Genomic DNA, 27,358 nt, shown 5'->3' with positions numbered 1-27,358 from the left:
TGCTGAAACTGCCCTACCAGGGCCCAGCTTAAGAGGCACAAGATTCAACATTTTCCAGAAGCCAACTCTGGACCAAACCAGAGTACTACCGAGTTTGACCTACAAGTCACACACCCAGAGGGAATTCTCTGAAGGCACAAGAGCCCATAGAGGCCAAACCTCATTTAAGTGGCCAACCCTCACCCAGCAGAACACCCTGTGGTGAGCAGAGCCAAGTTTCACAACTAGACGGCCTAGGAGTTAAGCCCACCTACTCACAAGCAAAAAGCAATCAAAGTTCTTCTTGAACAGGACGATATACTAAACACACGAGCCACCTGTGGAGCACATGCAGAGAAGAACGAAGTAGTCCAAGTCAAATATAAAAGACACATGCTACATAAGATAACCCAGCAAGAACTAAGAGCTCTAGGGGATCTTCCTAATACATCAAAGTAAACACAGAGAGTCAGTCAGAATGGGGAGACAAAGAAACATGTCCCAAATAAAAGAACAGAAGAAACCTCCACAACTGGAACCAAATGAAGCAGAGGTAACCAACATGTCAGAGACAGAGTTCAGAACACTGGTGATAAGAATGTTTAAGGAGCTTAGAGAAGACATAAAGAAGGATATAGAAATCATAAAGAACAACCAGTTAGAGCTAAAAAAGGATGTAGAAATCTTAACGAACAACCAGCTAGAACTAAAAAACACAATTACCGAAATTAAGAACTCACTTGAAGGAATGACCAGCAGGTTAGATGAAGCAGAGGATCGAATCAGCGACTTAGAAGACAAGTTAGCAGAGATCACTCAAACTGAACAACAGAAAGAAAAAAGAATAAAAAACAATGAAGATGGGTTAAGAGACCTCTGGGATAACATCAAGCGCAACAACATGCGCATCATAGGAATACCAGAAGGCGAAGAGAAGAAGCAAGGGATTGAGAACATATTTGAGGTAATAATGTCAGAAAACTTCCCTAACCTGATGAAGGAAACCAACATACAAGCCCAGGAAGTGCAGAGAGTTCCAACCAGGATAAACCCAAACAGGCCCACACCAAGACACATTATAGTTAAAATGGCAAAGCTTAAAGACAAAGAGAGAATCTTGAAAGCAGCAAGAGAAAGGCAGAAGGTTACATACAAGGGAACTCCCATAAGACTATCAAATGACTTTTCTACAGAAACATTGAAGGCAAGGAGGGAGTGGCAGGAGATACTCAAAGTGATGGAACACAAAGGCCTACAACCTAGATTGCTTTATCCAGCAAGGCTATCATTTAAAGTTGATGGAGAGATAAAGAGCTTCCCAGAAAAGAACAAACTGAAAGAATTTATGACAACCAAGCCAGCATTGCAAGAAATACTAAAAGGACTTCTGTAAATAGAAGAAAGATGAAAACAATTTACTACAAATCTAAAAATGGCAATAACTATGTACCTATCAATAATCACTTTAAATGTAAATGGATTAAACGCTCCAATCAAGAGACATAGGGTGGCTGAGTGGATAAGGAAACAAGACCCTTGTATATGCTGTATACAAGAGACTCATTTCAGATCAAAAGACACACACAGGCTGAAAGTGAAGGGTTGGAGTAACATATTTCATGCAAATGGAAGCAAAAAAAAAGCTGGAGTTGCAATACTTATATCTGACAAAATAGACTTTAAAATGAAAAAAATATTAAAAGACAAAGATGGGCACTATATAATAATAAAGGGATCAATCCGACAAGAGGACATAACCCTAGTAAACATCTATGCACCTAACATAGGAGCACCTAAATATATAAAACAGGTACTGATGGACATAAAGACAGAGATCAACAGCAACACTATCATAGTAGGGGACTTCAACACACCTCTGACAACAAGGGACAGGTCCTCCAGACAGAAAATCAATATGGAAACAACAGCCTTAAATGATACTTTGGAGCAGTTGGACTTAATTGATATTTTCAGAGCATTTCACCCCAATGCTGCAGAATACACGTTCTTCTCAAGTGCTCATGGAACATTTTCTAAAATAGATCATATGTTAGGACACAAGACAAGCCTCGATAAATTTAAGAAAATTGAAATCATACCAATTGTCTTCTCTGACCACAGTGCTATGAAATTAGAAATGAACTACAGGGGAAAAAAACCAGGAAGATACACCAATTCATGGAGGCTGAATAACATGTTGCTAAATAATGAATGGGTCAAGCAGCAGATCAAAGAAGAAATCAAAAGATATCTTGAGACAAATGAGAATGAGAACACGACGACCCAAAATCTATGGGATGCTGCGAAAGCAGTCCTAAGAGGGAAGTTCATAGCACTGCAGGCCTACCTAAAGAAACAAGAAACATCACTAATTGACAGTTTATCTTCACACTTAAGGGATCTGGAAAAAGAACAGCAAAATAAACCCAAAGGGAGCACAAGGAAGGAGATAATAAGGATCAGAGCAGAAATAAATGAAATAGAAACCAGAAAAACAATACAAAAGATCAATGAATCCAAGAGTTGGTTCTTAGAGAAGATAAACAAAATTGACAAACCTTTAGCCAGACTCATTAAAAAAAGGAGAGAGAGGACCCAAATTAATAAAATCAGAAATGAAAGAGGAGAAGTGACAACAGACACCACAGAAATACAAAAAATTGTAAGAAATTACTATGAGCAACTATATGCCATCAAATTTGACAACCTTGAAGAAATGGACAATTTTCTAGAGGCGCACAACCTTCCAAAGCTAACTCAAGAAGAAACAGAAAGCCTGAACAGTCTGATTACCACCAGGGAAATTGAATCAGTAATCAATAATCTCCCAACAAACAAAAGCCCTGGACCAGATGGCTTTACAGGTGAATTTTTCAAAACGTTCAAAAAAGAATTATCACCTATTCTCCTCAAGCTCTTCCAAAAAATCCAGAAGGAAGGAAGACTCCCAAACACTTTTTACGAAGCCACTATCACCCTGATCCCAAAAGCAGACAAAGACACCACAAAGAAAGAAAACTACAGGCCGATATCTCTAATGAACATAGATGCAAAAATTCTCAACAAATTATTAGCAAACAGAATTCAGCAATACATTAAAAAGATCATACACCATGATCAAGTGGGATTCATCCCTGGTATGCAGGGGTGGTTCAACATCCGCAAATCAATTAATGTGATACACCACATTAACAAAATGAAAAATAAAAATCACATGATCATATCAATAGATGCAGAAAAAGCATTTGATAAAATACAGCAACCTTTTATGATAAAAACCCTTAAGAAAGTGGGAATAGAGGGATCATATCTTAACATAATAAAGGCCATATATGACAAACCCACAGCTAACATCATACTCAATGGGGAAAAGCTAAAACCATTCCCCCTAAGATCAGGAACAAGACAAGGTTGCCCACTTTCTCCACTTCTATTCAACATAGTGCTGGAAGTTCTAGCCACAGCAATCAGACAAGAGAAAGAAATAAAAGGCATCCAAATTGGTAAGGAGGAAGTAAAATTATCATTATATGCAGATGATATGATACTATATATAGAGAACCCTAAAGACTCCACCAAGAAACTATTAGAACTGATAGATGAATTTAGTAAAGTAGCAGGATATAAAATTAATATTCGGAAATCAGTTGCATTTGTATATACCAATGATAAAATAGCAGAAGGAGAAATTAAAAAAACAATTCCATTTACAATTGCTCCAAAGACTATAAAATATCTGGGAATAAATCTAACCAAAGATGTAAAGGATCTGTACTCAGAAAATTATACAACACTGAAGAAAGAAATGAAAGAAGACATAAATAGATGGAAACACATTCCATGTTCATGGATAGGAAGAATTAATATAATTAAAATGTCCATACTGCCTAAGGCAATATACATATTCAACGCAATTCCTATCAAACTACCAACGACGTTTTTCACAGAAATAGAACATATAATCCTAAAATTTATATGGGACCATAAAAGACCCCGGATAGCCTCAGCAATCTTGAGAAATAAGAACAAAGTGGGAGGTATAACGATACCTGATTTCAAACTATACTACAAGGCTACAGTAATCAAAACAACATGGTACTGGCATAAAAATAGATACATAGATCAATGGAACAGAATAGAGAGTCCAGACGTAAATCCATGCCTATATGCCCATCTAATCTACGACAATGGAAGCAAGAATGTACGATGGGGTAAAGATAGTCTGTTCAATAAGTGGTGTTGGGAAACCTGGACGGACACATGCAAGAAAATGAAGCTGGACCACCTCCTTACACCATATCCAAAAACAAATTCAAAATGGCTTAAAGACTTAAATGTAAGATCTGAAACCATAAAATATCTAGAAGAAAATATAGGAAGAAACTTCATGGACATTACCCGGAGTAAGATTTTCACTGATATATCCCCTCGCGCGAGCGAAGTAAGAGAAAAAATAAACATGTGGGATTACATCAAACTAAAAAGTTTTTTCACAGCAAAGGAAACCATCAATAAAACAAAAAGGGATCCTACTGTATGGGAAAAGATATTTGCCAATGATATATCTGATAAGGGATTAATATCACAAATCTATAAAAAACTTACTCAACTCAACTCCAAAAAAAACAAACAACCCAATTAAAAAATGGGCAGAGGACTTGGGGTGACATTTCTCTAAAAAGGACATACAGAAGGCAAGAAGACATATGAAGAAATGCTCAACCTCACTAATCATCAGAGAAATGCAAATAAAAACCACAATGAGATACCACCTCACTCCAGTCAAAATGGCTATTATCAATAAATCAACAAACAACAAATGCTGGCGCGGATGTGGAGAAAAGGGAACGCTAGTGCACTGTTGGTGGGACTGCAGATTAGTGCAGCCACTATGGAAAACAGTATGGAGGTATCTCAGGAATCTGAAAATGGAACTACCCTATGATCCAGTAATTCCACTCCTAGGCATCTACCCGGAGAAATCCAAAACTCCAATTCAAAAATCTGTATGCACTCCTATGTTTATTGCAGCACTTTACACAATAGCCAAGATATGGAAACAACCAAAATGCCCATCGGTAGATGACTGGATTAAGAAGCTGTGGTACATTTATACAATGGAGTATTACGCAGCCATAAAGAAGAAAGAAATCTTATCATTTGCAGCAACATGGATGGATCTAGAGAACATTATGTTAAGTGAAATAAGTCAGAAAGAGAAAGACAAGTACCATATGATCTCACTTATATATGGAATCTAAAGAAAAGACTATGTGAATGAACTAATCAGAGTCAGTTTTGGGGACGCAGAGAAAAAACCGAGAGTGGTTAGATGGGTGTGTGGGAGGGGGTTGGGGATAAGGGGAAAGGTGAAGGGATTTGGAAGCAGCTGGTAACCACAAGATGGCCTCAGGGTTTTTCTTTTGAAAATTAATTTGGGGAAGGTATTCTATAATGTTGTAAAGATTTTGTTGGGTATCCGATGGACATGCGTCCTATTTGGGAGACCACCTCAGGGATACTGTGGATACCTGATCATGGCATTGTACATCAGAAGCTAAACATTAATGAATGCCAACTATAATTTTATATATATAATGTGATGGTTCAGTGTGAGGTCGGAGGGATAGTGAATGGGGGGAGGGGGGTTCACAGTATGAGGGATATAAATGATGAACGTCTAAGTATTACCTTGTTTTGTACACCTGAAACTAATAAATAAATTAATTAATTAAAAAAAAAAAAAAAAAAAAGAAACCTATAGCTAACATCAACATTATACTTGATAATTAAAGAGAGAACGTTTCCTTAGCATTGGAGAAATAAAAGCAAGGATGTCTACTCTTTCCACTTTTATTAAATATTATCTTGGAAGTTCTATGCAGTGCATGAAGGAGAGAACGAATGGAAAGCATGCAGATTAGTAAAAGAGAAAAGTTTTTATTGATGCTCTTCTACATACAAAATCACACACACAACGTATAGCTAATACATTTAAGAAAGTATGTGATATACAAGGGCAATATAGAGAAATCAGTTTCATATTTACATACTATGAATGATCAAAAGACAATACCATTTATAAGCATTAAAAAGACAAAATTCTTAGGGATTGATCAAATAAAACATTTGTAAGACTTGTACATTGAAAACTACAGAACATTGCAGAGAGAAAAATAACAAATGATCTAAATAAATGGAGAGATATTCGTATAGAGTTCATACAGCAGAAACATAATATTTTAACACGTAATTCTCCCCAAATTAATCTACATAGTCAAACAAAATCCTGGCAGGCTAATTCGTAGAAGTTTACAAGGTTATTCTAAACTTCATATTTAGAATAACTTCATATTTAGAATTTAGAGGACTCCTGTTATCTACTTTTAAAATCTAATGATAATGTGTTTTTCACATAATGGTAGACCCACAGGTCAATGGAATAGAATAGAAAATCCGTAAGAAATAGACCCATACATATATGGTCAATTGATTACTGACAAAGATACCTTCAAATCCAATGGAGAAAGGATAGTCTCTCAACAAACAGTGCTGACAACTGCAAGTATAAATTTAAAAACAAAAACCTTTGACTCTTATCTTGGAAAATATACAAAAAAATAAAAAACCTCAAAATGGATCCTGTACTACATATGAAACCTAAAACTCTAAAAGTCCTAGAAAAAAATACCAGGAAAAAATATTTGTGACCTTGGAATATTCAAATAATTCTTAGCACACACACAAAAAAACCCCTGAACCATACAGAAAAACTGTTAAGTTGGGCTTCATCCTAATTAAAATCTTCTACTATTTGAAAGAAACTACTAATAATTTTTTTTTTAAAGCACAGAGACAAAATATTTACAAAATGTGTATCTGGCAAAGAAGTTGTAACCAGATTATATAAAGAGCGTTTATAAACAATAAGAAGAAGATAATTCACCAAAGGAGAGAGATAGATGGCAAATAAGCACATGAAAAGATGACCAGCATCTGTAGTCAGTAGGGAACTACACATTAAAACTGTAATCAGATACCACTACACCTGCTATACTGGATAAAAATTTTTAAACTGACAATACCATGTGTGTTGTCAAGGAAGTGGAATGCCTGGAACTCTTATACATTGCTAGTGGGAAAGTAAAATGATACAGACACTTTGGAAAATCCTTTGAAAGTTCCTTATATAATTAAACATATATCTGCCATGGGAATCAGCAATCCCAGTCTTGGGTATTTACCTAAGATAAATGAAAATATATGTCCTTACAAAGAGCTATTTATTTATGAATATTTACATCAGGTTTATCAGAAAAACTAGAAACAACCAATTGTCTATCCATCAACTGGAAAATAAATGGATACAGAAATTGTTGTGCATCCATTAAATGAAGTATTATTCAGCAATAAACAAGGCCATACATACATGCAACCACATGGTCTTAAAAGCCTTATATGTAGTGAAAAAAATGGCTACATACTGTATGATTCCATTTATCTGACATTCTGGAAAAGGCAAAAGTCTAGGTACAGAAATCAGATGAATGGTTGTCAGGCTGGGAGGAAGGCACCAATACAAAGGGGCAAGAGAAAACTTTTTGGGGTAACAGAAATGCTCTTATCCTGATTACAGGGACTCACCACTGCATATATTTGTCAGAACTCATCAAATGAAACTTTAAAAACTCAATAAATCTGACTGTCAAAAATGAATGATAAAAATAAAGGAAGCTGCCTGGCTTCAGAGAAGATGTTAAGTGACAGCTTCCAGTTAACTGTTTCTTGATCAGCCTCTGCAATTGAGTAGATGTCGTGTTGTTCTCAGGGTGGCCTTCACAAACCACTGAGCAAGACAATGAATGTTTCACCACATGGGGTACCCCTCTAACAGGCAATCTTTGCTTTGCAGACCCTCCATCCATCTGATAGAGACTTTGCCAGGAGATCAGTAAGGTCTGATAGCTCCCCTTGACCAGCCCTGCTTCCATCCTTTTCCTTTCATATTATCACTTCCAGGTTAACATTTTGAATGCTTATCTCTATCTCTGTGCCTGCTTCCCAGAGAGGATAGTCTGTGAGACACTATACCTGGAGTAGGCTGAGAAAGCAGGCAGTAAGATGGGGTTTAGGGCCTGGAACTCTCACTGTGAGCCCTCTAGGAATGAGGCCCACAGTGCCGGAGATAAGTAGTGTGCACAGAACCTCAGCACCAGGTGGGCAATGAAGGCACCGCTGAATCGCCAGCTTAGCGGTGACGTAGTTCAAGGATGAGGTGCCATCCTTTAGGACACCCTCACCAGGGAAAACACCAAGTGTCTAACTGGCTGCTACATGGGCACTCTGGGCTTCCTGTGCCCAGGGACCAGCAGGCAAGAAGAGGGGACAGCATCTTGTGAAGAGGAACTGATACTAACCAGCAGGAGAAATAGGATGGGTGTTACAGAATGGGGCTGGGAGTAACATGCAACAAACGCGAGTGATGTACTCGGGCACCTCCTGCTTGGCCATTATGAAATTTTAAATGAGAACGACAAATGTCGCAACTCAGAGCCTGAGGAGAGTAGGATCACCAGGTCTTCTTCTGAATGAGACCATGAGAGTTGATACATAGCTTCAGGAAGAGTATATAGAATGGATAGTGGAAAAAGGAGATGAGAACCAGTCCTGACCCACAACCTAACAGCAGTGATGGGGGCTGTAGCTCACCCCATGCACTTTCCTCTTCAGAGTTTCCTCTCAGGGAGAGGCCCACAGTGCTCTGAGGAGCTGCTCCCAGCAGGCACCAAGAGGATCTGTGTGTCACATGGGGTGGGGCAGGGAGACCTTATCACTCACACACCTCTAGAGAAAGGCCCCGGGCCTGGCTGTGAGGAGTTTGCTGAGCTGACAGCCTCCAGCTGTTAACCCTTCATGCCACAACTTTCAAGCTGAAATCACACTTTTCTTGGAGCGGCCCCCAGGCAATAACTGGACACAGTAGGGGTACAAGGGCCTGACCACCTCACCCAATGTGGGACTCCTTTAATGGACAACCTTTACTCTGGAGCTTTCCGGTATGGTGGTAGAGTCTTTGTAACCTTGACATCAAGGTTCTGACCCTGTTTAGTCCTGTTTCCTCACTTTTGCTTTCACAAATGTTACTTCCCCATCAAGCTTTTTGCACTCCTAACTCTCACTGTCTGCTTCCTTGGAGAAGCTAAATCTGCAACAAGCTACCACTCTATGCTTTTTCTTTGAGACCTACAAAACATATGAGAATAACTTTTTTTAAATACAGTATTTTTAAAGCAAAGTAGAAAGTTGAAACCATGTCATAGAAATCAGATATAATCTAGCAGAAGCCTTTAAATTTACATAAATTCATTTAATTCACAAGTGTTAATATATGGTATTCATTTTTGATCATGAAGTGAAAAGAATAAAGTCACTTTACATGAAACAAATTTTTGTCTTTTCTCCAACTTCATCCTCATAAAATTAAAATAGTATATATAATCAATGAATAGATACTTCCATCTCCTATTTTTAAAAATAAATTGAAGAAAACTCCAAATCATGCCAGAAAGTAGTTGACAGATAATAAACTGACTAGAATGGCTAGAACAAGAAAGGTTGGGGATTTTCCTAGCTTTAACATTTAATTCCAGATATATCGGAGGATTAAAGGACACAAGAACCTTTCCCTAAATCACCATAAATATTTTCTTCATTTAAGCAAAAAAAAAGATCACAGGGATTCTTGTATATTTGGCATCTGAGACTCCTGTCAGGCTGGTACAGGGAACCATTACAGGAATTCCCAAAGGCTCATCAAAGAGTCTCTCAAGAAGATGACCATAGCCAACTAGTACAATAACCAGCTCCATCAGGGCCGCCACTTACTCCATCTGTGTTTCAGATGCTGCATTTCAGTAAAATAAGGTCACTATCTCAGAAGCAGTTTTAAGACGCGCTAATTCATCTACTAGAAAGATAAGCTCACCCAAAGTGAAGAGGCTGATAATCTTACAAACTCATCCAGGAGAGAGTTCAGCCTGAGGGACAACTCAGTTATAACCACTAATTACACTCCAAAAACCCAATATTCGACCTGAGTTGCAAATAGTCAAGATCCATCTCTCCAACACCTGTGGAAATCCACTTCTCACTACAAATAGAAATTCTCTTGCGCTTATGATGGTGGTTACCTCACTAAACACCATGGCCAGCCCCCAAGGGAAAGAATACTTTTGTCTTGACAAAAGGACCACCAACTGAACTATTCCCAACCCTCTTTCCAACCTTATAGCCTCTGCCTTGTGACTATTACACCAAGCTGGCATGAATCTCAGGGGGGAGAGATGAGAGATGAGGTTTACATGACAGTGAAGCAGAGATGGTTTTGAAGCAAAGGTTGAGGGAGCGAGAAGAATGCAGAACCCGCCCACCACCTGCAATTCAGTAAACATGGAAGTAAGTGGCCACTAGCTGGCGCAGGAAAAGTCTTAGCAAGAGAAAGGGTACAAATTAAGACAGAGAGGAAGGGAGAATGATTTGTGAAATAAGGAGAGCTTATCTATTCTAGAAGTGAGGCAAAGGAATGTGTCCATCTTCACACCCCTCTTTGCCTGGTTAACTCCTACTTATCCTGTAAGAGTAAATTCAGCAGTCATGCCTCAAGAGGAACTTTCCCTGTTCTTTACATCCCCCCAAATCTTGACGTAGTACTACTTCAGGGTGTCACCACAGCACCTAGGACAGCATATATATCTGCTGTTGTAAATGCTTTTTTTATTAAGATATAATTCACATATCATAAAATTCAAACTTTAAGGTGTACAAGTCAATGGTCCCTAGTATATTTACAAAGTTGCATAATCATCATCAATATCTAATTCCAACTATTCGGCGGTAAGAAAAGATGATATAGGAACATTTGTGACAATATGAATCAATCTTGAGAGTATAATGCTAAGCAAAATAAGTCAGACAGAAAAAGTAGAGAACCATATGATTTCACTGATATGTGGTATATAAACCAAAAACAACAAAAGAACAAGACAAACAAATGAATAAAAACTCATAGACACAGACAATAGTTTAGTGGTTACCAGAGGGTAAGGGGGGAGAGGGGTAGTAGATAAGGATAAAGGGGATCCAATATATGGTGATGGAAAGAGAACTGACTCTGGGTGGTGAACACACAATGTGATATATAGATGATGGAATACAGAATTGTACACCTGAAATCCATGTAACTTTAATAACAATTGTCACCCCAATAAACTTTAATTTAAAAAAAAAGAAAAGAAAAAAATGTTCTTTAAAAATATATATATATATATATATATCTAATTCCAGAACATGTTATCACCCCCAAAGAAACCCCACAACTGTTAGGAGTCACTCTCCATTCACCCTCCCTTCAGATGTGGCAACCACAAATCTATTCTCTGTCTGTAGGGATTTACCTATTATGGACATTTTATATAAATGGAACTATACAATATGTAATCTTTTTGTCTGGCTTCTGTTGCTTAGCCTAATGTTTTCAAGGTTTATACATGTTGTAGAATGTAACAGTACTTCACTCCTTTTTATAGCCGAGTAATACTCTACCATATTATCTATACCATATTTTTTCATCCATTTATTAGTTGACGTACATTTGGGTTGTTTTACTTTATGGATACTATGAATAATGCTGCTATGATCACTGGTACACAAATTTTCAAGTGGACATGTGTTTTCAATTCCCTTGGACATATCTATACCTAGGAGAGGAATTGATGGGTCATAAGGTAACTTTATGTTTAACTTTTTGAAGAACTGCCAAACTGTTTTCCATTTTATATTCCCACCAGCAATGTAACTGTCTTTCATTCATCTAACCCTCAAATTTCTTGAGAGCAGGGACTAAGCCTTCTGTTCTATCATATCCCCAGCACCTAACATAGTGCCTAATGCAATAAGGTTGTCTGTGAGCATTTGTGAAGTGAATGGCTGAATAAAAGCCCAAAATAATTTTTTTCACTTTATGCCTTCTTCCAGAAAAATACTTATCAAACTACCCCCCCTCTCAGTACCTTTAACTTTCATCTCTTCAGACTCCTTCCCTTCTGAAACTCTTATAAATAAGTGACATACTCTTAGGTGCCAGAACTTCCTGAAACGGGTGCTAGAGGAGAGAACTGTGACCCACTTGGGCTGCTCACCTGCACATTAGCGAAGTTAATATAAGATAACCTGAGAGCAGAATCAAGTGGTTCCAAGCTGGGACAAGTTGGCAGGCAGTCAGACGTTCACGCATATTTTCAAAATGATCCTCCAGCAAATATAGGCACAGGACATGTTTGGCTCTAGGACACTCTCTGCTGGCCCTGCTGTCAATAACATGACAATGGATCTGGCAGGGAAGGGAGCAAAGTGACTCCCACATGGGGCAAGAGGAAACATATGGGGCCCACGCACTACAGAGACAGGCTGAGAAGATCTGCAGATGAAAGGGCCTTCCAATTCTAGCAGCTCTGGGTGGGGATTAGTCTCCCACGACTGGCATTTAAGTAGCCTAATGACTTCCAGCTCTGGCCAGTTAATGAGACTAGGCCATGGAATAAATACCCACTTTGATCCTCAAATGCAACATGGCCATGAACACGGATGGAATTTACACTTGAAACACGACAAACTCCTCTTGATAGGAAATAGGATACATCTCTAATAAAACATGAATATACATTAATTCCTTGTAAAATCTCACAAATATCTTTCTACTTCTGACTGATAAACATTTGTTGATACCTACAAAAAGAGAAGACTCCCTTGATGTTTTATGGAAGTCATTTCACATTGAACACATGTACTTTCTATCATTTCAATTTTCTACGACTAGAAATCAAGTCTAACTGTGTTGAATAAATTACTGAAGCTTTACATAAATTACCTGTGTTAAGCAGAATGTCCCCCCAAGCATGCCCATGCCCTAAGCCCTAGAACCTGTGAACATGTTATTTTCCATGGTAAAAAAGACTTTACAGATACAATGAAGGTTATAGATCTTAAAATAGGGTGATTACCCTGGATTAGCAGGATAGACCCAGTACGATCACGTGAACCCTTTAAAGGAGAGATCCTTCTCTGGGTGGAGTTAGGAAAGATGATGCAGAAGGGGAAAAGTCGGACAAATTTGAAGGATAGGAGGATCTCGACCCACTCTTGCTGGAGCCGGACTACACAGAAAGCATGACAAGGAATGTGGGCAACTTGTAGGAGTAAAGATCAGTCCCCAGATGACAACTGACAAGGAAAGGGACCTCAGTTCTACAATCACAAGGAACTGAATTCGGCTAGCAACCTGAATGAGTGTAGACAAAGATTCATCCTCAGAGCCTCCAGGGAAATCAATCCAGCCAACACCAGCATTACAAACCCATGATGTACTGAACAGAGAACCCATCTGAGCCACTGTATTCTGACTTCTGACTTACAGAACTACGAATAAACACATTTGTGTTATTTCAAGCCACTGAGTTTGTAGTAATGTGTTATCACAGCAATAGAAAATTAATATGTTACTAAATGTCAGTATTTTAAATTCCAATGTCCTATGGTTCTAAAACACAATAACCACTACAACCGTCAATTAAAATTGCACATTCCCAGAACCAATTCATATTACACTACTGAACACTATTTCTTTCATAACAAATACATGGGAGATTTCTACCAATAATTACTGGGTATTTTTTTAAATGTTATCGAAGTATAATATACTGATTTCTAAGTAATCATACTCTTCAACATTTACAACTTTAGCCTTCATTTTTTAAGAAGTAAACAGATAATTACTTTGTCAAGCCTTTTTCTGTCTTATCAGTTTGATAGAGTTCACTTTAGGTGTATGCCTCTTTCATAATGTCTAATGTATCTTATATAACCATATATTAATAACATTAGCAAAAGCCAGCGTCATTAATAGAGTTGAATGAATCAATGTTTACAAAAATGTGAGAACATAAATGATGCAAATGTTTCTAGGCCTCAAAAGTACAAAGAATTCTAAGGTAAAAGTCACTCCTCATTTTACTATATAAATACATAAAGCCAATAATACTGTGTGAATTTTTCACAGGACATTATTGGTATAATGGTCATGTTTTGGTATTTACATTTCTTAATTTAGTAAGCAGCTCAAAGTTGCATGTGGCGTTCTTGCAAGCATACCACAGTTCCTCCAGTTCCTGATCTGCAGAACACACACTTAGGATGTTCCAAGTTCTATTGCTCAACCAATGTTTCTAAATTACACCACAGCCAACAGAGTTGGATTTTTCCAGTGACTCTACAATATACTGTAAAATCTAGATTTGGAACATGGACACTTACTTTTTCTGAGTTCTTTCGGCCAGCCTTGCAACCTCTATAGCTGCCTTCCTTGCTTCAAAATCTTCCCTTTTCACCACTTCTCCAGTTCCTCGGTAGCCTAGCTCCACCAACTGGCGCGCCAGGACTTCATCCTAAACAGAAAATCAATTGTTCGATTTGAGGACAGCTTATTTTATCCAATGCATACTGAATAACCGTTTTAAATGGGAAATCAAATTTGTTGTTTAAAAATGAGACAAGATATCTTAGACATAAAAAATTTTAACTTCTAAAGATGTCTAAAATTCTAAAAATGTCTAACAATATTATACTTCTATAAACATCTGATTCGTCACCCCTTTCCCATGGATGTAAGATGAAAGAAAACATAACATCAATCACTACATTCTCTCTAAGGGATTAGAGGACAAAAGTCTATTGTGTTTTCAGTCAATTTATGAAAACAGCTGTAGATAATTAATAGAGTATCTTTAAAACAATAAAACTAGAGACAATAGTATTCATACAAAAAAGACTTTTAAAAAATCAATCACAGAAAAAGAGAATTGGCCTGCTTTTATAAGTCAACAATTCAGAGACTTTACTTCCATGAAGTAAATTAACTGATGACACAGAGCACTATAACTTCAAATACAAAATAAAGAACAGATGAGTTTCTCATTTAAATAGAAAGATATTGTTTCCATATAATGTTGGTACCAATAAAAACAGAAAAGTAGAAACCCAAGATGACCACAAAAAGCTTCAAATTGAAATTTTTCCCACAACCCGTTGGACCTTTTGTATTTCAATTACTTTACGAATTGTCTCACACATTTTTGTCACTTGCATCGCATATTCAAAAAACAATATTGTTTCCCCATCATTTGAAGATGTCAATTTACCTGAAGCTACTAATATAAAGACTAAAATATTACATTAAAATATTTATATAGTAATAATGGTCCTTATACTATCTTAATATGAAATAATTTGAAATATAGTGAAAATGGTACATATTTTATTGCTATAGGCCCTTACTTAATACATCACTATTGAATGCAAGAACTGTCAAATAGGATTAGTAAATGAGGAAACTTTAGGTGCATCGTAATCATCTATTCAACCCATACGAGCTATTTTAAAGTTCAAACTATTGGAACAAAACCAAAAATTTATCAATTACCAACCTAGAAAACTTGCTACTTTTCTTTGCTAAACAGTAGAAGCAAATATTGCATTCTGTGTAGCAATGTGGATACATATGCCAACAAAATACAATGCAAAGCACAAGGCTTGGGGCGAGCTATCTGTCTTCTCTTTGACTTCTTCCCTTTCTTACTATCCTTGGATCCTTAGTCTCTTTAGTGTGAACCACAAAACTGAGCAAATGCCTCCACCTAGTGGAATTAATACTTAATAGAAAAAGCAATGAAGAATTTGGGTTTAATTTACATTAACCCAAATGAAGTGAAATGAGTGTAAATTTTCTTAATATATTACTAACAGTGAGCCTATGGGAAGAACTCTCAGCTTAGCTCTATGAGACTGTGGGTTCTAGCTTAATAGAAATTGTTTGAAGTCAACATTTTATATAATAAAGGCCATTAAAAAGTTGCTGTATTAACTTTATGGAGTGAATTATGCATTCCTATGTACATTACCCGGGCCACACAAAATTATTTGGATAGTTGTGCACTCATCTATACTAATGTATTCTGCAACAAATGACAGTATCTACTTAGAAAACAAGGTTGAAGCTGTTTGCTTCACTCACCATTATAATGCTCTCTAACTGGTGGAATCACAAGTCATTTCTCAACTTTAAATAGTCAATTTTCTTTAAAGATAATTTTCTTGAAAAAAACTGAGAAATAAAATATTTTATCTATTCACATACTTAGCATTTCTGGTGTTTTTCATTCCTTTGTGTAGGCCCAAGTCTCCAACTGATATATGATTTTCCTTCTACCTATAAAAATTTAATATTTCTTATAGTACAGGTCTGCTCACAACAAATTATCTTGGCTTTTGTTTCGGTGGAAAAAAATATCTATTTCACCTTAATATTTGAAGGACATTTTTGATGGATTAGTGTTCCAGGTTGACTTTTTACCTTTCATCCTGTACTGAGGATGTCATTGCATTGTCTTATGGCTTATATGTGGCTGATGAGAAGTGTTCAGTCTTTCCCATCTGTTTTATTCTACATACCGTGTTTCCCCAAAAATAAGACCTAGCTGGACCATCAGCTCTACTACATCTTTTGGAGCAAAAATTACTATAAGACCCAGTATTATATTATACCCAGTAAGATCTTATTATATTATATTATGTTATATTAATTATATTACATTATATAAGACCTGGTCTTATATTATAGTAAGATAAGATCAGGTTTTATATTAATTTTTGCTCCAAAAGACGCATTAGAGCTGATGGTCCAGCTAGGTCTTATTTTCAGGGAAACATGGTAATGTGTCCTTTATCTTTAGATTCCTTTAAGATTTTGTACTTATCACTGGTTTTCAGGAAATTTAAGATATTACTTAGAGTGATTTCTTTGGGTTTATTCTGCTAGGAATGCTTTGTACTCCTTGGCCCAATTGATTTATAGTTTTCACAAAATTTGGAAACTTTTAACCATGATTTTTTCAAATATATTTTATTCCCTACTTCCTTCTGATCCTTCCAGGATGACACATTTTTTTGAAAGAAAAAATATTTTATCACTTTTTCATTAAACCTAATGGTTTGGGGTATAACTGTTCATCTTAGCACAAACAAGTGATTAGCCATGATAGTCCAAGTATATAAATAAGGCCATATTCTTTTATTAATGGTTAATGCTTTTATTTACTCATGTAATCATGAGTCATTCACTTTTGGATACTAGCAGTTTGGGGCTTTAGCTATAAGGAGGCATCACGCAAAACAGAACCCAGAGACGGCTCACCCCTGAAGAGAAGGCTACAGATTTGAGGTTGCACATGCACTGTTCCCTCCTTGTGCTGGTTTCAAGCTCTACTGCCCCCCACCCTGACACCCCCAAACACACACACACACACACACACACACACACACACACGCACACAGAATTTGGGCCAGAATCCGTTTTCCCCCACATGCCTACACCACTGAGGCAAAGCACCTCCACACTGTTTCTTGAGTAGGGGTGGGTGCGAGGGTAGATGAAGATTGGGTGGTGTGAGCCAAACTCTTCCGAAGGAGTCTGGGATAAAGGGCAGCCAGCAACTGGACACCCAGGTGTTTCTCATCCAAAGAACTAAAAAGGAAAAAATAAAAAGTCAACAGCCACTAGCATGCTTGACATTGCCCGATAGGCTACCAGATTCTGTTGGCTTTTGTTTGTGTCATTTGTTGCTGTATCGTTTATTGCTGAAGAACAGTTATTGTTGTAGCTCAATCTTAGATTTCTTTACTAACCTTGCTGATTTGTTCTAATAGGGTTCCAGTTAATTTTCTTGCATTTCCATGGTAATGAAATCATACTGCCTATGAATAATAATATTCTGACTCCTTCTTTTAAACATTTACGACATTTTCCTTTCACTGTATCATTGGTTTGGCCAGACTGCCAATAAAAAGTTAAGAATACTAGCAAGCATTTTTATCATGTATCTGATTCCAACGCTAAAATGTTTTACAACTAAATATGACGTTCATTACAGCTGTTTGCTATATACTCTATCAAGTTATGAGTTTACAATTTTATCCTAGGCTTTTTCTGCATCTATAGAGATTATCATATTTTTCTTTTTTAATTTGTTAATGTCATGAGCTCATCCTTACATTCCTATGATAAATCACACTATTGTTAATCTGATTTATTATTTCTTAATATATTCCTGGATTCATTTTGCATTTCTTTTCATTCACTTCCTAAGTAAAATTAGTCGTCAGCTTTCTATTTTGTGCTATCTTTTTCTGAGTTGATGTCAGGATTACACAAGTCCTATAAAATGATTTAGGAAAATTAAAACTACATCCTTTTCTTTTTAATTTTTAATTACAAGGTTTGACAATTAAGTTAGCGAATTCATCCTAGAAAAAGTGCTACATACCTCATTGCTGAATATCACCACGGTCACCTTCAAAGTGCTCCCCTTGGGAAGCTATGCACTGAAGCCAGCGTCTAGTCCACCCTTCAAAGTAATTTTGGAACTCTTTTTCTGGAATGGCCATCAGAGTTATTGTCGTATTACCCTTGATGTACTGAATGTCATCAAAATGTCTTCCTTTCAATATTTCCTTTATCTTCAGGTAAAGAAAGAAGTCATTGGGGGCCAGATCAGGTGAGTAGGGAGGGTGTTCCAATACAGTTATTTGTTCACTGGCTAAAAACTCCCTCACAGACAGTGCCATGTGAACTGGTGCACTATCATGATACAAGAGCCATGAATTGTTGGTGGAAAGTTCAGGTCGCCTAACCTTTTCATGCAGCCTTTTCAGCACTTCCAAATAGTAAACTTGGTTAACTGTTTGTCCAGTTGGTACAAATTCATAATGAATAATCCCTCTGATATCAAAAATGTTAGCAACATCGGTGTAACAAGTTCACGAACTTGTCACACCTTGTATACCACATTTTGTTTATACATTTATCTATCAATAGACACTTGGGTATTTTCCACCTTTTGGCTACTGTGCATAATGCTGCTATGAATATGGGTATACAAATATCTGAGTCCCTGCTTATAATTCTTTTGACTATATACCCAGAAGTGGTATTGCTAGATCATATAGTAATTCCATATTTAATTTTTTAAGGCACTGCCATACTGTTTCCACAATGGCTGCACCATTTTACATTCCCACCAGCAGTGCACAGTGTTCCAATTTCTCCATATCCTCACCAACACTTGTTATTTTTGGGGGGGAGGGGTGTTTTACTTGTTTGTTTGTTTCTTTGATAATAGCTACCCTAATGGGTGTGAAGTGGTGTGTCACTGTGGTTGTGATTTGCATTTTCCTAATGACTAGTTATGCTGAACATCTTTTTATGTGTTTTTGGCCATTTGTGTATATTTTTTGGAGTAATATCTGTTCAAGTTCTTTGCCCAATTTTTTTTTTCTTTTTAATTAGATTTATTGGGGTGACAATTGTTAGTAAATTTACATAGATTTCAGGTGTACAATTCTGTATTATATCATCTATAAATCCCATTGTGTGTTCACCACCCAGAGTCAGTTCTCCTTCCATCACCATATATTTGACCCCCTTACCCTCATCACCCATCCCCCACCCCCTTACCCTCTGGTAACCACTAAATTACTGTCTGTGTCTATGAGTTTTTGTTTCTCATTTGTTTGTCTTGTTCTTTTGTTGTTTTTGGTTTATATACCACATATCAGTGAAATCATAGGGTTCTCTGCTTTTTCTGTCTGACTTATTTCACTTAGCATTATACTCTCAAGATCCATCCATGTTGTCACAAATGCTCCTATATCATCTTTCCTTAACGCCGAATAGTATTCCATTGTGTATATGTACCACAACTTCTTTATTCATCCATCTATCGAAGGACATTTTGGTTGTTTCCATGTCTTGGCCACCGTAAACAAAGCTGCATGAACATTGGAGTACACGTGTCTCTATAGAGAAATGCTTTCAGATTTTTTGGGTAGATACCCAGGAGAGCGATTGCTGGGTCGTATGGTAATTCTATTCGTAATTTCTTGAGGAACCTCCACACTGCCTTCCATAGCGGCTGCACCAGTCTGCATTCCCACCAACAGTGTATGAGAGTTCCTTTTTCTCCACAGCCTCTCCAACACTTGTTACTATTTGTCTTGTTGATGAAAGCCATTCTGACTGGGGTGAGGTGATATCTCATTGTGGTTTTCATTTGCATTTCTCTGATGATTAGCGATGTTGAGCATTTTTTCATATGTCTATTTGCCATTTGTATATCCTCTTTGGAGAAATGTCTCTTCAGGTCCTCTGTCCATTTTTCAATTGGGTTGTTTGTTTTTCTGTTGTTGAGTTTCATGAGTTCCTTGTATACTTTGGATATTAGCCCCTTATCAGAGGAACTGTTTGCGAAAATCTTCTCCCATTCAGTTGGTGGCCTCATTATTTTGTCAATAGTTTCTTTTGCTGTGCAGAAGCTTTTCAGTTTCATATAATCCCATTGGTTTATTTTAGTTTTTACTTCCATTGCTTTTGGAGTCAAATTCATAAAATGCTCTTTGAACCCAAGGTCCATAGTTTAGTACCTATGTTTTCTTCAATGCAGTTTATTGTGTCAGGTCTTATGCTTAAGTCTTTGATCCATTTTGAATTAATTTTGGTACATGGTGACAGATAGCAGTCCAGTTTCATTCTTTTGCATGTGGCTATCCAATTCTGCCAGCACCATTTATTGAAGAGGCTGTCTTTCCTCCATTGTATGTTTTTAGCTTCTTTGTCAAAAATTATCTGTCCATATTTATGTGGCTTTATTTCTGGGTTCTCAATTCTATTCCATTGGTCTATGTGTCTGTTTTTCCGCCAATACCAAGCTGTTTTGATTATTGTAGCCCTGTAGTACATGTAAAAATCAGGGAGTGTGATACCTCCAGTATTGTTCTTTTTTTTTAATATTGCTTTGGCTATTCGAGGTCTTTTGTGGTTCCAAACAAATCTGATGATTTTTTGTTCTATTTCTTTAAAAAATGCCATTGGGATTTTGATGGGGATTGCATTAAATCTGTATATCTTTGACCAATTTTTAATCAGACTGTTTGCTTTTTTGTTGTTAACTTGAGGGAGCTCTTTGTACGAGGTGTGATCAAACTATATGGTGAATGTCTAAATTTTAAAAATTCTGTTACAGTAAAAGACACATTGCCATTAATTCCCCTCAAAACACTTCCCCTCACTTCAAACACACTTATTCCATTGTTCTTGCCACTTTTTGAAGCAAATCTGGGAGTTCTCTTTTGTGTCTTTTGTTACGCTGTTGTGGTTGCCTCAATGTCTTGAATCAATTCAAAACATTTACCTTGGACTTTGGGGAAGAGCCAGAAGCCAGACAGTGCCAGATCGGGTGAATAAGGTGGATGAGGACACACCATAATGCTTTTATTTGATAGAAGTCGCCATACCAGAAGTGATGTGTGACATGGAGTATTGTCATGATGGAGGATGATTTATGGCACACTAAAATGCACCTTGTCTCAACTGTAGCTCACACCTGACTGACTGTATCAAACAGGTTGAAATTTGTCACATACTGTCACTAAGGTTCGATGTGCTGCTTCCCATATTGAAGATCCTTGCCTTTCCATTGGATGGCACCCTGCAGCAGCATTCACCATATTTTGTGATCACAACGGAAAGGTTGTGTGTCACACATCACTTCTGGTATGGCGATTTCTGTCAAATAAAAACATTACAGGGTGTCCTCATCCACCTTATTCACCAGATCTGGCACCATGCGACTTCTGGCTCTTCCCCAAAGTCAAAATGACCGTGAAAGGTAAACATTTTGAATTGATTCAGGACATCAAGGCAGCCATGACAGCTCAACTAAGGACGCTCAAGAAAGAGGACTTCCAGAACTGCTTCAGAAAGTGGCAAGAATGATGGGATAAATGTGTTTGAAGTGAGGGGGGAGGGTATTTTGAGGGGAATTAATGGCAATGTCTTTCATTGTAATAACTTTTTTTTTAATTTAAACATTCACCATAGTTTTTCATCAATTTCATATAACATTCAGTATATTCTGAATGTTAATCCTTTATCAGATACAAAATTTGTAAATATTTTCTCCCATTCAATGGGTTGCTTTTTCACTCTATTGATAGTGTCCTTTCATGCACAAAAGTTTTTAATTTTGATATCATTATAATTATTTTTAATTAACATTTTCTTCAGAGTTCTGAAAATCTAACACTATCTGCCTAGGTGTGGATCTTTTTCATTTATCATACAAGGCAGTTTATGGGTACTTACAATATTGTGCTTATCTCCAACACAGAGAATTTTTTTTATTCTACTTTTTTATCCCCTTCCTTTTCTATATAATTTCTGTCTGGAATGTGTATTAGATAGACATGGAGCCTCCCGGAATTATTCTTTCATATAATTCTTGCTTATTTTCCTCATTTTTTTTTTACTGCATTCTGGGTAATTATATCAATTTTAGCTAACAGATCATTAATTTGTCCTTTAAAAGTGTCCATTCTACCAGTTGGCCCTTTTTAAGATGTCATTAATTATGTATCTATTTTCTAAGAATTCTGTCTTGTTCTATGATTGCTCCCTTTTCATACCAGTCTATTATTCTGCTTATAGATTTAATAGATACTAAAATGTGTCTAAGGTAGAAAGTTATAATTTATTTAAAGCTCTTTCTAGGTTTTGAGTGTTTTGTCTGACATTAGTCGTTGTTCTTATCATCTTGGGCCTCCTCTTTCACACTATTGTGTTTCCTCAAACATCTGGAGATGCATATTTATGGACAGAGGGTTGGGTTAATTGGTACAGTCATTAGCATGGATTTCCTCTATAGTCAGGCAGGTCTAGTTCCCTAACTGGACTTTCCTTTGAATAGGTGAACTGTGGAAGTTATGTGAAAGAGCAGAGTATTGCAATGTTCAAACTCCACTTGAGGATATGTGGACACGAAGGAAGGAAGGAAAGTTGGGATATACCCCACCCTCTCCAACCTAACTGCCAAAATGAGATGGGCTTGGCGTAATAAGTGTAAACTTTTTCTAGATATTCTTCTCTTTTTCAGCATCTATTCTGAATTTCTAACACTATTTAGTTACTTCAAGCTTACTTATTATTATCTCTGAGGCCCCTTTACCCCATCCAGGACTCTGAGTTAGGCATATACTTCACTTGCTTTAGAGAGAAGTTCTCTCATATATCCTTGGGTTAAACATTTGCAGACATATATGCCGGGGGACAGGGTATTCCTCTGGCCTAGCTATGTAGAATTGACTTATTTAATCAATTACAGGCTCTCTCTTGTTCTTTATATTATTGTTGACTCTGCTTTTCTCTAAATCTGTTTTACCTTTCCAATACTTTTCTTCTTTATTTATTTAGGGCTATGGTTTTCTCTGCCTTGTTAATCTTATACTATCTGCTTTCTAACTTACCAGAAAGATGCACAATTCCTAGTCCCTAAGAGTAGCATTCTTTCTTATTTCCTAGTGCTATTATCGATTTGTTCTTTTTCATATTTACAAGGAAAATAGACAGATGATAAAAAGGAAGGATGGAAGGAAGGAAGGAAAGAAAGAAAGAAGAAGGAAATAAGTTTGATTATATCCAGGGCTCTCTCTATAAGCTCGTCATGTCTACTTTAGTTCCAACCACAACCTTCTCTTTTTTTATATAATGAAAAGGCTTCACAAAAAAGTCTTCCTGCCTCTAGTTATATACCAATACAATCCATCCTCCCAGTGGAAAATCAAATGATTAAACTTGAAAGTGTCCACTGGGTTTAGTGACACATCCCACATTTGTCCCATGGCAAGAACAATTTCTATGAAATGATGAAGATGGGTGCCAGCTTGTAGGGGGTTAAAAAGTGGAAGATGAGGAAATGAAGGCAGTGAATATTTTACAAGTCATTCAAGAAGAATTACTTATATTATTGGACCACTCCACTTCCAGAGAATACCTGTTAACTATTTTACAGTTTCTCGCTTTGGGGTCTTTTAGATTCCCCATTGTTTTCTTGCTTTTCTGCCACATGGGTGCTGATACCTTCTAGGTGTTGTGCTTATGAATGTTTCTCCCCATCTGATTTTATGTTGGGGTTCATAGGAATAACTCTCACCTAGTTGTTCATGGGTTCTTTGTTTTGATATTCAGATGCCCTTGGCTTCTGGATCATCCTATTCTCCTTACTTCCTCCTACCTTTCTGACCCTCCTTCCATTCTCTTTGGTGAGCACCACCTCCATGCCCATACCTTAAGTAATGGTTGTTCTCCTACATTTTGTCTTCAGCACCCTGTCTTGTCTCATGTTATACACTTTCCTTGGGAATTTTTCCTGCTTCTACTCTAGTCTCCTCCCAGTAGTAGCTTTTGAAGTCAATGTAAACAAAAATTGAATGGAATATACCTTAAATACACAGAATATAGATTGTAGGGGATTGTTGGAGACACTGCAGATGACATTAGGCTCAAAGCATTTTATTTTTACCATTATGATAAAGTTATAGAAGTACTTTGGGACAGCATTCTTGGTTCAGTTTCACTCCCTGATCATCAATATGTCATGAGGAAACTAGATATTTTTATTTAGTACCTCTGTGAACCTACTGGAAGAAAAATATAGTACTTCTCTTAAACAGCAGCTAACTTATACCAAATTATTTTTCTACTGAATAAACAAAAGAGTATAGATGATTCTGAAATACATGAATTAAGACATTTCATAGAGAACAGTATTTACTCTGAATCTTGATGCAATAAATAATGGAAAAACTACAACAGTTAGTCGTTAATTGGCTTATTATATAATCGTGGCAAATTAAGTGACTAGATTTTTCCGAGAATCTCACTTAATCAATATCTGCCAAATAATTTTAAGATTATATACAAAAGGTTTAATTTTTGTGACTTATTTATTTATATTTTCTAAATAATGGGACGGTAACCTCTAAATAAAACTTCCACATTACCAATCTCTAAATGATTTAGCCATAATTGGGATCCATTCATCGGGGAAATTTTTAAATAATTCTAAAAACACCCCCTGATTTCTTATCTAAGAAGAGCAATTTAGTAGGACTTTTAGCTTCCCAGTGGTCACAGGCAGCCATTGAAATGAAGAGACTGTGTTTACTTAACATGAAAGAATTACCAAGAAAGAATGTGGGAAACCACAGTGCAAAAATGTTGCCAAAACTTTTTAAGTATTTGTATATTAATTTAGGGGATTGGTTTAATTAGATAAGATGATACTCACTCCCAAAACAAATATTGTTATTTGGGTTGGCAGAGATAAATCTAATTGCTGATACTGTTATTTCTTTTGATGACTTACAGGTATTGTCATGCGGCGGACCCTGCTCGCAGCGCAATTAGTCACGCAGGGTGTCATGGGGCGTCTCTGCACCCGTTCCCCCCATAAGAACACAGGATATGATGAGGCCAAAAAGAAACACCCAAAAAGGAACCATAGATGGGGGAGTCATACTGCTATATTCTCGCTGGCAGCACTATAGTCTCACTGGAGGCTGGATCCACACTGTCCGCAACCCACCATCCTAACTGCAATCCGCACTTGCTAGCTCAGCCACCATCTTCTTGCTGGCCCCCCATTTTCTCTGCTAGCGTAGCCATGGCAGTTATATTCATGGCCAATGGCTCACTGGTTACAGCTGACGGCCAACTAGCCACAGCTGATGGCCATCCAATCACAGTTGTTGGCCATTTACTACCCGAGCCAGCACCTTTCCACGTGAGGCTGAGAGCCTGGAAACTGCACTCCTGGCTCTGTCCCCACAGGTATCTAGTAAAATGAGTAAAGCACGGCAGACAAAATGAAGAGCCTCTTTTATCCTCCTTAATAACCTTTCCCTTTCCAGCTCATCAAGTCAACTGGTGTCAGTCTTCATTTTTAACTCCTACTTCCCTTCCTTCCTAATCAAGTATCATATAAAAAACTTCGTGGTTATTACATTCATACACTACTTGTATACTTATAGTAATATGAGATGTTAAATGATAATATAGAGGTGAGGGTCACGGCAGGCAAAATCAAAAGATATGATTTAAAGAATTAAAGCATGATTCACAACGATAGGGGCAAGGCTAATGGAAACCAATAAGCGATGGTGAAGCATCCTTAGGCTAGCAATAGTGGGAAGTCGTTAACACCATCAGGCCTACAAGGAGACAGGAGAAGAAGCAGTTGCTGGAACAGGGAGTGCTGCCAGCACCTGGGAAGAGTGCTGTAGCTGATGGAATGAGAAGTTGGCCACACCTGATGAATGCAGCCACATCCAAACCACAACCAGTTGGAAGATAACAGGGAATAAATCCTCTAATTACTCTCTTCTAGCCTTCTGATGTATTGGCTGAAATGAACCCAAAGCCAAAAGAGCATAGTTAATGACTTCAGAAGACAGCTTCCAGGGACACAGATAAAGGTGGAGAAGGGCAGAGAATGAATCCAGCAAAGAAAATATGGCCATTTTGTACTAATTTTTATTGAAATTAATTGAAACTTTGGGCAGTAGAAAAATATACTACACAATAAGAGTACCTAGAAGATAGTAAATACAGTGGTAACTCAGTTTTCGAACATAATCCACGAGCTCTGAAACATTCGAAAACTGTCAGACAGATAGGTCTCAGGATCTTGCATTCAGGGGAAGCTGTGTGACATATTTGACTTCTGAGTCGTGTTCGAAAACCGAAGCATTTACTTCCGGTTTACGGCATTCATAAACCAAAATGTTCGTCAACAGATATGTTCGAAAACCGAGATACTACTGTACTTGTAAAATGTTTGCTGAATAAATAAAGCTTAGATTGGACTGTAAGCACTATACTAAAATTAGGTGGCTAAGATCAAGTCTAGAACTGATTCTTACTTAAATTCTTAGAAATTAAGGCAATATCTACTACTGTAGGCTCTTGGTGAAGGCTCATTTAAATAGATAGTTGGATGACAAATGGATGGACAGATGGATGTACAGATGACTCATAAAAGTTTACAGACATAAAAAAAAACTTGAATGTAATCTTGTCCATCTCCTTCATTGTGCAGATGAATTAATAGAGTTTCAAACTGGTTAAAAGCACAAGAATACAGAATTTGGACCCAAATCTCAAGGTGTTTTTTTTAAGTATAATATGCTATCTCTCATTTACCACTTTAAATTTGCTCCATTCAAACCAAACTCTGATGACCTGTCACCCCCATCCCCCAAAAAAGAGCAAGAATCACCTCACAAAGCATGACCCCATAATCCATGGCCCATGATTGCAATACAACTAAAACAATTCTGAGGAGTGCATTTGTCTCTGTGCAACCAACATGGGCAATTAACT

At 37.1% G+C, this 27,358-nt stretch overlaps 1 protein-coding gene across 1 annotated transcript in view; it reads right to left on the bottom strand.

Moving 5' to 3' along the window:
- Positions 1 to 27,358, bottom strand: part of CFAP299 (cilia and flagella associated protein 299) — a 543,118-nt gene that overhangs the window by 511,859 nt on the left and 3,901 nt on the right. Inside the window, exon 2 of the mRNA XM_081049078.1 lies at positions 14,347 to 14,477. Coding sequence (XP_080905204.1) covers positions 14,347 to 14,477 — 131 coding nt within the window. The remainder of the gene's footprint in view (positions 1 to 14,346; positions 14,478 to 27,358) is intronic.

This window comes from Rhinolophus hipposideros (assembly GCF_964194185.1).
Source record: "Rhinolophus hipposideros genome assembly, chromosome: 1".
In the NCBI taxonomy this organism is placed as follows: Eukaryota; Metazoa; Chordata; class Mammalia; order Chiroptera; family Rhinolophidae; genus Rhinolophus; species Rhinolophus hipposideros.
The sequence above is the reverse complement of the archived record's forward strand: the minus strand, read 5'-3'. Positions and strand labels throughout refer to the sequence as shown.